The sequence below is a fragment of the Centroberyx gerrardi genome, chromosome 23 (genome assembly GCF_048128805.1).
Source record: "Centroberyx gerrardi isolate f3 chromosome 23, fCenGer3.hap1.cur.20231027, whole genome shotgun sequence".
Taxonomy (NCBI): domain Eukaryota; kingdom Metazoa; phylum Chordata; class Actinopteri; order Beryciformes; family Berycidae; genus Centroberyx; species Centroberyx gerrardi.
In genome coordinates, this window is record NC_136019.1 from 13,417,662 (window position 1) to 13,430,107 (window position 12,446).

Consider the following 12,446-nt stretch of genomic DNA (forward strand, 5'->3'; position numbering starts at 1 on the left):
AAATGACAATGAAGCGAATATGATGAACTCATACAGTGGCCAAAGATGCCAATTCCAACCCTTTGAACCACACTTCAATTATCTCTATATAGTTCAGCCAAGATACAAACAGAATGTCAAAGTTGGGGGAAATAGTGTCTCAATTAATTCAAAACCTGACATCTATGTCCACATGTCAACTGTCTGAGATCTGAGATGTGTAAAAAGTGGTCAACTGAGTCAAATTGTGGTGAGTTCAAGGTGCCGTCCCACTGAAGACAGCAACAGTGAAGCACAATTGGAGGGTTGATTACTACTGTAACACTGAGGCTTTTGCTCACTATTCTATAATGAAAAGTCCCCAGCCAGTTTTGTGGCAGAATGATTTATGTCCTGTGAACTTCAAAGGCACCGGCCAATTTCACTAAAAGGAGTACAGTGATTTGTGTGATAGGAATCAAATTGTAAGCATTTCTATTGTCTGATGCAGTGTGGCCCAACCAAGCTCATGGGTAGCATTGGCTTTACAACTGATGATGCGTGGCACTTTGTCATATATCCAATTCAATAAAGCTTCCTTTGTCATTGGTGAGCTCCTTTATCAGACTCGAAGCAAATTAAAACTTAGCTATGTGCAGCTAATGGTTTCAATATATCATACTATATGAGTCACTGGTAATGGGATTGGTTCACCATAGGCACAAGTCAGCACTTTCCATCTCTGTGTCCCAGTTCTCCTTACATAGTGCAATCCACTGATGTAAAAGTTCGCTGAGAGCACGGGCTATTTTCACCACATTTCTTTTCATCAGTTATTTTGTTTTCAATCAATAGAGGGAACGCACTCTTGCAGCTCGGGTAAAGAGTGAGAAACAAAGGAGACAAAAACATCAATCTAAACTCATAAGACACAGTATATGCAGACTTCACAAAAGCAACTTTCTAACAAAACAATGTTTTTTTCATCTATGGAAATCTGAAAACACTATGAAGGCCGGTACACTGAAGGCGATCCATCTGGAAAAAAAAACAACAGCTAAAACCTCTCATTTAGCTTTAATGTCTGCAAGGAATTTCTGCATTATGCATGAGAAACTACGTCCTTGGCTTAATTATGGAAAGTGTTGTTGCTGGATTCATGTGGCGATATGCTTATTCATTTAGCTGCCTAATTAAAGTCATGAAAGTGCTGAATGAGCACATATTGCTTGTATTGCTTTGATTGAAAAATGAATAGCAGATGAGTTACATGAAGCCGCACGTGTGCAGCTTCAAAGCTCTCTAAACAGAGATGGTTTCAAGAAAAGATGTTTTTTTTTTTTTTTTGCACCAACACTTTTTAAGACTCTTTAATTATGCAATATTTTGCCTTTAATAAGATCCTCGCAGTCTGCATAGCCAAATACTGTTGTGGCTCACAGCACTGAGGTTCTGAATTAATGAATATCCCAACAACTCAACAAGCATATTCATGCCCATGTCTTCTAATAATGTCATGTCCCAGGATATCACAAGACCTCTGGCGCCCCATTGCTTTAATGACATTGTAAATTATGTTGCGTCTCCCCACTGCTGGGGAGCAGTGGTCATTCAATGAAATACATCTTAATAGAACACAATCGGCCTCAAGCTCACTCGTTCACAGGGAGACTGAAGAACTGCAAAATATTAGATCCACGGCTCATCATCATCTGTCATTCTCCCTCTATCAGAATTGATTATCTGTGATGTTTTCATCAAAATTGATTGCTCGAGTTAAACTTGTCCTTTACTTTCCTAACCCAAATTGACAGGGAGAGTCCTCTTACTTTCAATGAGCTCCCCCACCATGCCCTTCACCTCTCTGATTACAGTTAAAGACACCAGATGGACCCATAACTTAGGACGTTCAATCAGGTTGGGTCAGACATGTCACCGCTCTAAATAGGCATCATGGAAAATAACCAAAGGGTAGCTGGGCCAGTTGATTGCTGTCCTCTAACTGGATTGGAAAGAGGCCAAACTATGACAGTGTTTGATGGGGGGTTGCTTACAAACTGGCATTTATTCCCTGTTTTAGTAACTCAATCAAAGTTGCTTGTATGTATAGGAATGAGATGATACACTTCCCTGATGGACATGGCCAATTACCTTAATTGGACACATCTTAAATGCCATCATCTGAAATAATGAAAAGATGCTAAACAGTCCTGCTGACTCAACGTTGATGGATATGTGACTCAACAAAAAACAACCCCATAAAGATGCAGTGCAGTTTACACCACACCCATAAAACAGTGTGCGTACTTGAAATACACACACTTCTGCACTTAACGAAATGAGGAACACGCTTCAATATTTTACAGTGTTTCAAATCTCCCACTGGTGGCCTACTTCAAACAACACCACAATGACCTGTACAGGAAATCTAGACATAAAGACCGGTCTGACTAGCAGAGTCAGCCTCGGGCCATGATAACTGTGATTCTTATACTGTAGGCCTGTTTTATCACTGTACCGCGGTGATGTGATAATCGATGACAGGCACGTCAGAACTGCTACATCACACCTGAATGCCACCAAACAACAGTAAAGGTCATTCATAATTTTACATCATAAGAAATCAACGGCCATGTTTGATGTTCAGAACGGTGAGGTACGAACTCAAAGTTGTACCCTCTAGTTTTGACCCGTCATTGGTTTTGCCCTCCAGTGATGCTTGAAGTGCTGGATGACAGAGAACCAGAGAAGTCCCAAAAGCTCTGACCTCCCGTCATTTTGAATTTCGACTGTCGACTAACAGCGAGGACTGTTTACTGCATCTGATAGCAACCAGCAAAGTGAAGCTTGGCTAAGGGTGGCCCCGACTCCAGATCTGAGCATTTCAAAGCATAAAATGAATTATGATGATTAGACTGGGGCGGCTTTAGCCTAGGGGGGTTAGAAAAGCGAGCTTGTGACCGGAATGCTGCCTTTTTGAATATCCGGCTGGGAAAATGTGGGTGGGGGATGTGAATGAGTCAGGCTCTCTTCCCTTGACAACTACAGCCGAGGCGCCCTTGAGCCAGGCACAATCTCTAACTGCTTAAGTGTAGCTGCTCAGTGGCCAGAAGTAAGACTGCGGTTGTCCTGAGCAATGACACGCTGTTAATGTGTGTGACTGTGTGAATTTGAGAGAAGGCGTTGCTGGAAAAGAGCATGCAGTACTTGAGAAAACAAAACGTACAATTAGTACAATATGTCCACCTGCCTTCTACCATTAATGGACATAGCAGGTACTGATTATGGTATAATCAGTATAATAACAATATAGTGATTAGTGTAACTGTAGTAGTGCTTACATCCCCTTCAAACAACACATTTTGTGGTTCAACTCAGGCAGGATGCACCAACCAGCTCACCCACCACAGACATGACCTGTTCATTACTGCCTACACTACAAGTTTAGAGAGGAGACGATCAGGTGATAACACCGGGGATTAATCCCATGTTTCACACCAGCAAAACTCACCCAGGTCAGTGCTGACACTAACTCTCTCTGTGGCCGGGCCATAAATCCCCAACAAGGACGCAGGGAGAAGACAAAAACCTTGTTAGATGGTTATCTGCACTAAGACACTCTCAGTGCTCTCGCCCGGTAATGGCGAACGGCGAGTCCAAATTGACACAGCATTCCGTCCCTGTTCGTGTAATGAAGTACATACGTGTGTGTGTAGGGGGGGTGTACCATTGAACTATAGCAGAAATATTTATCATCCTCTGACACACTGATTAGTCTGTACCCTATGAGGCTTCGCTCAGCACTATGCACTAATGGCTCTGTGGTGTGCGAATGTGCGCAGAAATGTATGTGTGAAAAGCATCAGTGTGTGTGTGAGAGAGAGAAAGACAAAGAAAGAAAGAGCTATGGGTGAGTGCCACGCTGCTGTGCATTGTGTCTGTGTGCTTGGTTATGCTACAAAGCATCCAAGTCAATCTTGGACATGTACAACCAAAGTACTGCAGAAAAACAAAGGCCAAACATAAGTAATTGGGAGGGCTCAGCAGCTGATCCATCAGCTAGTGAACTGCAGTGAAATCCTAATACTGGCCGTGGGATAGTTGGCGAAAGTACATGCATCAGTTCTGGTACCTTTACAATAAAACTGAGACTGGCTAATCACACGCTACTTATCAGGATTCAACTCACATTCACAGTATGGCGGTGTGGTGATTGTGCAAGGTCTGATGCAACGATCTTGTAATATTTCTCCCAGCACGGAGGCATGCCACTGGCAGAGAGAGGCTGTGAGAAAAAAAAAAATGTTTTCCCAAGTCTCAACGCCTTACAATCTGTGCAGTAGCAGTGATCAGAGTTGGTAGTTATTGCAACGTCGCATCGTGCATATTCCCTACAGAGCAGAAATGACCATATCCAGTCGCAATGTGTGGCCTGCTGTGAATTAAAATATTCTACTTGGTCTTGACAGTTGCACAAAGCGTATACTTTCTTGGCTGCTGCAAGTTGATGCTACAGTAAAGTGTGGTAGACCTGTGCATCATATATCAAGAGCTCCCTCTCAGCATGCATTCTCTATGGTGCCAAGTTGAAGTATGCAGAGTTCCTTTGGATGATTCCATGTTATGGGCTAACCTGCAAGTCACAGGACAAGCATATAGATGGGTTTTGGATAATATGTATGAACACATAATATGGACACACACAGCAGTAACCTGGATTTTAAAGTGTGCTTGTGACCGAAAGGTTGCCAGTTCAAATCTACAGTCCAGCTGAGCAACTCAAGGTGGGGGAAAATGAATGAACACTCTCCTTTCACTCAGCATGTACCACCTAGGTGCTCTTAAGCAAGGCACTTATCCCCCAACTGCTCCAGTGGCAAACAGTTGGAGACTGTGGTTGCACTGAGCAGCTCCCAACTGTGAACATGTCCAGCTGTATGAGTGAAACAGAGCGTGTGGCTTCAGCAAAACACTTTCTCTAAAGGTTAAATAAAAATAAAGTTAAAACAAACACTTTTAGTCAAAAGGTGCAAAAGGTGACAGCTGCAAAAGGTGTTTGTGTTAGAATAGATAAAAAGTTAAATTTGACCACTGGATCTCTATAAAAAAAATGTAATTTCCTGTAATTATCCTGCTCACTTCAAACGCCTTCGTCACAGGATTTTTCCAGACGTTTTCTTTCATGACCCCTTCTCAAAAATTGGATGAATGCACTTCAGACAATTCCAGGGCTTAAATGTCCCCATCTTCTCCTGAGCATGATTTGAAACAAATGCAGGACATCAATACCTTTTATTGACTGGTTGTCAGGTGGATCATAAGCTCAGATAGCAGATATTCTGCAGGTAATTACACTCTGTGTGAAACTCCTGTGTGGAATACAGATCACATCAGTGAGCGGATGACGCTCGACACACCGGCTTTGATGTCTTTCTCACCGTGCCACGGCAACGGATCAATGCGATGACGGCTGCATTTGAAAATGTAAAGGGGGGAAGTGAGTTTCAGCTGACCGCTGTTTATTGAAGCACGTAAACCGCCACGCTGCACACGAGGTCCACAATTTAAGCATGAATCACCAAATGAAAACATCATTCCCATGTGCCCTCCAAAAAACTGCCACAACCAATCCAGAGACATTAACAAATCCATCTAAACATTCCCCTTAAGTCGGGTCATCTTTTTCCAACCACCCTCTAACACACATATCACTTTTCTATTTACTTATCGTCTCTCTGAATAGGAATCAGCATTGGGGACGTTTGATTGATCATCTTAATTAGGAGATAAAGCATGTTTACCAAACAGAACTCTGATGGATGGGCTGGATTTAAACGCAAATTGCTTACTATGCTGCTCTACTTTATTTAATGAGACAACTGCGGTAGGGCCAAGCTAAACAGTTTATTTAGGCCTGACACATTCTGCGCCCGGCCAGCCTGGCTGTGCCCTTACTTAGTAGCACATGATGGGGAACGGTGTCCCTCGAGTGCGCAAACACATGCATATGCAGAGGACCTGGAGTAATAATTTAGACCTCTTATGATTGCATTCGGAGCGAAGAGGCAAGGTGGAGGGAAGCGTATGCAGACAAAGTAAACTTGTGCAATCAGACGCACACCCACACACACACGCAGACACTTGAACGCACGCACAGGTGCACACACACTCGCCGAAGGCACTCTTTTCAAGGGCTTGCGCAATAACATGAGCATCTCTACCACTGACAAAAGTTTTCATACCAAACAAATTCATATCTACTTGTTCACATATAGGCCACACATACACCCATACACACACACACTGTATGTACACAAAGGCAGAGGAACCACACCCACAATCCTCAGCGGAGAAGAGAAGCCTAACTCGGAGGGAGTTCAAAATGACAGAGGCACTTCTCTCATAACCACAAAGCTCCTCAGGTCTCTGAACCAAAAATTCAATCTCGATCTTTCTGAGCGGCCCCCGCCACTTTCTCCTTAGTTCTGCTCAAGCTCTTCCTCCCTTCAAATCACATCTCTCTTTTCCCCATACTTCAGTCACATCTTCTGGCTTCATAATTTCATCAATAAGACAGTCCGTTAGCATTTCTGAGTCGGTCACGCTTTGGTTTGGTGAACTCAATTAACATACCAAGTTAGAAACTACACGTCTGTGTCAAAGGAGAACTGGCAACAAAAGAGTAACCTTGTTATATCAAAGCGACAGAAAGGCTGGAAATCGATGGGAAATGATTTGAACTGAAAATAAATTATAATGACAGCAATTTTCATAAGCTGTTGCATCTCTATCAGCAAGTAATTTTGGTTTCAGTTTTCATCTCTATCTGTTCCTGTCTTTCTCCCTCTGTTTTTTCCCTCTCCCTCTGTTTCCATCTCTCTCTCCACCTCTCCTCCAGTGTCTTACCCTCTGAGAAGTTGATGAGCCCTAGCAGGTGCAGCAGCTTGATCGAAGCGCACACCAGCACCACGATGCCCACCGTCTGCAGCCCCTCTGTCTCCCAGATCGCGTTCAGCATTGCTCCGCCCTCGGCCCACTCCGCGCCACCATACCCCGACCCGAACCCGGAGCCCGAGCCCGAGCCGGTCTCCTCGCCCTCGGGACCGCCGCCGGTGCCGGCCGTGCCACCCGTGCCACCCGCCCCCGCGCTCCAGTTCCCCAGCACCCACTCCACCGCCACGCCGGCCCACACGCACGAGCCGGGCGCCCCCCGGCACCCGCCTGCCGCCCGCTCGCTCCCTAAATCCAGTCTGGGTAAAGTTGGGATGGGACGGGGTTAGAAGCCGGACCGGTGGTACGATGAATGATAGTCGGCCTCAGGTTTGTGAAGATCCTGAAGTCATTAAGGTTCTGTCTGATCTCGAGGGGTCACCAAGAATTTAGAAAAGCTGATTCAGAGAGGAAGAAAGTCCGGATGTGCGACAGAATGGCTGCTGATCTCAATTCTTCTTTCTTCTTTTTCTTTCCTCTCCTCCCAAATGAAGAGACATGTGAGAGCCGGAAAAGCAGGGAGAGCGAACTCTGCTCTTCTCTGACAGTTTGTGGCTCTCTCTCTCGCTCTTTCAGGCACACTGCCTCACTGCGAAGTAAAGGGAGGGAAGATGAGAGGGAGTGGATATGAGTGAGGGAGTGAGAGGGAGGGGATACGGGACAGAGGGGAGGGAGGTGTGGTGCGAGAGGATGCACAGCCTCTCAAGCTGTGCATACACACTGATTTACTTCAAACACGGAAGCACAAATCTTGGAAAGCAAATATAGTACTGAATCTCTGTCACTAACAGTAACAGAATGTGTCACTGTATGTTAATGTTATGGCAGTGTTGAGTGAGTGTGTGTGTGGCATCATAAAACATAAAGTAATGTTATTTAGTAATGAAAAGGTCTGCGTCCTCCAAAATCTATTTTCACAGGCTGCAGGACTGATTGCAGAGCAATATGATGAACAAATTAATTCCATATAAAAAGCATGACAAAGCATGAAAAGCAGAATGGACAGCCACAACAATAGCTTGCACAATTATGCTTAGTGGCAATTTATCTAATGTAAAAACATTCTTATAGGGGGTTCATTGTAATTCATATGATACGAGTTCAATAAATCTTTTATGCTGTCCAAACTGCTGCTGAGAAGAGGCTTTCTTTGCAAATTCCCAATACTCATAATTACCTTTATTTCTATGGTACTTTTCCAAAAGTAAAGTTTTTGCAAGTGCCCTGAAAAAAAAAATGCAGGCACTTAAAACAGTACAATTAGAATAGGATGACAGTCACACAACAAAATAAAAAGAATATGTACAAGAAACTGTTGAAAATACTTAAAATTCCCAGGCCAAAGTGATTGCTGATTTTTTCCTCTCTAGACCTCTTGGGCAGCGTGATATTGGTCTATCCATACGAGTCTTGGCGGGTGGGTCTATTTGTCTAAGCAGTCTTTACACACACACCACGTAAAGACGTGGAGAGTGGGGTGAAAAACCCTATCGATCATGCCGGGTCATTAAATGTAACTGATTGTGTTCAGGGAGCCAGTTCTTTCAAAAGGAATTCAATGTCACTGAGATGTAGTGGAGGGATCAAGAGTACAACTACAGGACGGACGAGTGAGTGAGTCAGAGAGAGAGAGAGAGAGAGAGAGACAGAGAGAGAGAGAAAGAGAGTCTTTCATGTGGTCAGTGTTTATAGTAAAGCAGTGGAGACACCACCATCTACTGGCCCTGTGGAGACTGTCATTGTCATTATCATCCACTAGAGGTGATTCACTTCCTCACACAGTTTCATCACTCGTACAATAACTATCTGAAATACCTGCATTTCATTTACAGAAAAGCTCCTTTAATTTATCAATTACTGCACTCGACATCAAACATGAACAGCCCATGAAGTGCAAGCTCAAAATATATCAACACGCCTTTTGAAATTTCATTTGAAACTACATAATCAGAATTTCAAAGACTCAGAGAGACCATTCTTTTAAAATGATTTCTCCGCCTCTATTCTTTCCACAGTGAAGTCAGCCATACATCACTGACGTAAAGGAACAAAGCCACCTTAATTACAGTCAACATGAGAGTATATTATTTCGGTGCCGTGAAAGAAACGGTGACTCACCGCCTAATCAATTGCTCAATGATAAATGTCCAATAACAATCAGGCCTGCGTTTCATAAAAGCAAGAAGTGAAGCGGCTTATTCCAGTGATGGATAATCTCACTTTCTACACATGCATTCATTTACATTCAATCCATCTGCTTTCGCTCCTTTCTGAACAACAAAGAGTGAAAAATGAAGGACATACATTTTCTTTTTTTATCTTTTGGCCACATGAATAATTTAGTAGGATGCTGTTTGAAAAAGAAAATAATGTTCACCAGACACATCCTAGTTCATCTGAATGGCCCCCGGCCTTGTGATGACTCATTAGTATGTGAGTCTCATCTACAGAATGTGAAACTACCCACTGTGACAATAACGCTGCATAGGACCTGGTGAAATATGATGGGGGCTCATCTCAAGGATCATCTTTGTGTTGTTGCAGTGAGGAGAGAGAGAGGGAGAGAAAGAGAGAGAGAGAGAGAGAGAGAGAGAGAGAGAGAGAGAGAGTGTGCGCTGTTCTTAAAATAGATTTGATGCAAATAAAGTACATGTTTTTATACAACAATGTAAAGAAATACTCCTTGTTGGGAAATGAGCTTGTTGATCAGCTTACTGTTGTGTGACAGTAAGAGAGGTAGCAGTAATTCCTCTGGGTGTCTATTTTTTTTCAGGTCACTACTATGAATGTTAATGCTTTTACACAGGGGTTCCTAAAACGTTTATTCTCACAGACCCCCAAATAAATAAAGTGATGGATCCCCTTTGTCCAAGCAGGGACAGCAGCTTGGGAAACATAATTTCCAGATACTGAGTACAGAATTGTCCAGTTGTCCAAACTTGGGGGAGATAATGAGAGAAACCTTTGGTAAAAATTGTTACTCTCACACATTATCTTATTATGCTAACTTAACTTAATATTGTGAAATTAAACTATTTTTCATTTTGCTAGGAACCCCCTTAAATCCCTTTAAGGATCCCTGCTTAGTTGTACAGTACATGCTGGCTTTGCATTAACTCAAAAGCACTGTAAGGCACTAAATACTACACTGAGGTAAAAACTAATCTGCAACGTTCTTGCTGCACAATGGTAAGTTGATCAAAGACCTTGTTTGCCAAAATACTAGCTTTGGTATTCATTCAATACAAATAAACTCCCATGTGGAAGAATTGTGGATTTGGCCCAGAGAGTTATCAAACAGACTTCATCTATGTGTCAGTGGACCTTCTAACTGTTTTTCCAACAGAAACTTAATCGGGCACACACAAATATTGGATGCATCAGTGTCTCATGGGCTGCAACATCAAACTCACAGCAGCGCTGCCAGCATGCGGGCACTGGCACTACATCAGTGAAGCCACCATCACATCACAAAGCCAATCACATTCAAGCCACATATACAGTGGCCAGTGGCTTCACTTTGCTGAGTTACAGCCAAAATTCCCAAAGCCAGGGGGAAGCATTGACTCTGGCCTTACCCTGCGGTGGCTTGGCTCTCCAAACGGTCCCTGATAGACTGATGGTTAATAAAACATGTAGGAATGATGAACCAATCATACACTCTCCCAACACAGAGATACTGTAACCAACCGATACATTATTGAAGCCGTGAGCATGGAGTAAGGAGGGAGGTGATATGAGAAAGAGAGAGAGAGAGAGAGTGGGGGAAGGGTTGTTGTGCCGTGGACCATCAGTCCAGCCACTACAACAGCCATGATTCTATCAGCCCCACTGACAGGTAAATTTTACACCCCACATTTCGTTCCATTAACGTCACACAAATTGTGAACAATCACAGCTGTGATGTTGTTACAGAAGGGTCTGTCTGAAAGATGTAGAGCCTGACAAATCAGCACTTACGGACCCGAGAGGGCTATTTTGTTTTGACGGAAGATCAGATCAATAAAAGGATGCGTCTTGGACTTAAATCGGAGGAAAGAGGAGCAAACTACAGAGTGCTGAAAGTTGCTGTGAAACAAAGTTTTGAGAAATTGCCCGTCAAGGTTTTGAGAGGGTTTGCCCTTTCAGTGATGGTCTATAGCAGGCATGCTTTTAGAACAATGGTAACACAAAAATAATGTTTGCCTCGCTGAATTTTGGGTTACTGCAGCTATAAACCATTAATATTTAAAAATAAAAATGGGATTTATTCAGCAGTAGGATTTTGGTTTAGCCTTCAACCTTAAAGCTGCACTAGGCAATATCGCTCGCTGGCGGCCCCACATGGCACTGAGAGGTAACCGCTTGAATTTTGAAGACAATTCAATACACTTACAATATTTAGAAGGGTGGAGATAAAATTTTCTCACAGCCAGTTGTCCAGCTTTGTCTGGATGGAGCACTCGCCCGTTGCTGTTTTGTACTTCTCTCTTAAGTTTCGATTCCTCACCTACTGTGCACAAAAAATATTTCCCTGCACACCAAAATTTTGTTTGGGAATCTACAGCATTTGAATTTGGGGGGATGGGATGCTTTTCTTTGTTGCAGCCCCATTTTTTGATTTAGGCTTATAAGATGGGTGTATTTTTTCAAATGCAAAATGGTAAAATTGCCTGTTGGCAGTTCTGCTGTAGTGTTAGTATGTTCTACATTGTTGGACACGCTGTAATGAACTTCCTCAGAAACAACAAAAACAAATATGAATGACGGAAATGTGTTAATAAGGACAAAAAAACAGACCATTTAATGGATAAGAAATCCTTTGGGGAACTTTTGATGACTACACAAAAACATCCAGTCACTTCATGACAGCTTACGCCACCCAAATCACCACATGCCATCATGTCTCTCACAAAGCCCCCGTCCATCCTCCGTAACCTCTATCCGGTGACATCTCCAACAGGGACTTAGTCTGAAATGTCAGGCCGTATTGAGGCTGGGCACGTCTGATTTCTCAGTCGAAATTCCTTATCGGTGTAGCGAACAGGATAAGTCTGAGTGACAAACCCGGAGGCCTTTTGTTCATCTTCCTCTGTAGACCAATAGACATTGATTTTGGGGAAAGATTACATATTTTTCCTCGCTCATGGCTGCCACCTGCCCCACCTCTTCCCTTCCCCAGTAGTCGCAAGGGGAGGATCTTATCGCTCCTTGTCTGGGCGGACTGGACACAGAGGACACAGCCAGCAGTAGAGGTCAATGAATCAATGTCCCCAACACTGGCTGCATTATGCCTTGTCATGAAAGCCATAACGACAGTACAAATGGAAAGAAGAGGCAAGTAACTGAAAATCCATCTATAAATATGCAAATAATGTCACTGTGGTCCCGACAGACTTCATCTCCAATGCTTTAATCCATCGCCTCTGTACACTAGCTAATGGTATGAGGACATTTTAATAATTCCCTTCCAAATCCCTTGGACTATTAGGGAAACTGTTCTGGAACAGTAAATCGTG

General features: G+C 43.2%; 1 protein-coding gene across 3 annotated transcripts in view; it reads right to left on the reverse strand.

The window, feature by feature from the left end:
* kcnip4a (potassium voltage-gated channel interacting protein 4a) overlaps positions 1-12,446 on the reverse strand; it is a 123,137-nt gene that overhangs the window by 24,069 nt on the left and 86,622 nt on the right. Inside the window, exon 1 of one of the 3 annotated variants that reach the window (XM_078291701.1) lies at positions 6,865-6,976. The exons of the other annotated variants lie outside the window; for them this stretch is intronic. Within the exon in view, the coding sequence (XP_078147827.1) occupies positions 6,865-6,976 (112 nt within the window). Of the gene's footprint in view, positions 1-6,864; positions 6,977-12,446 lie in introns of those variants that run through there. 3 annotated transcript variants of the gene reach the window in all.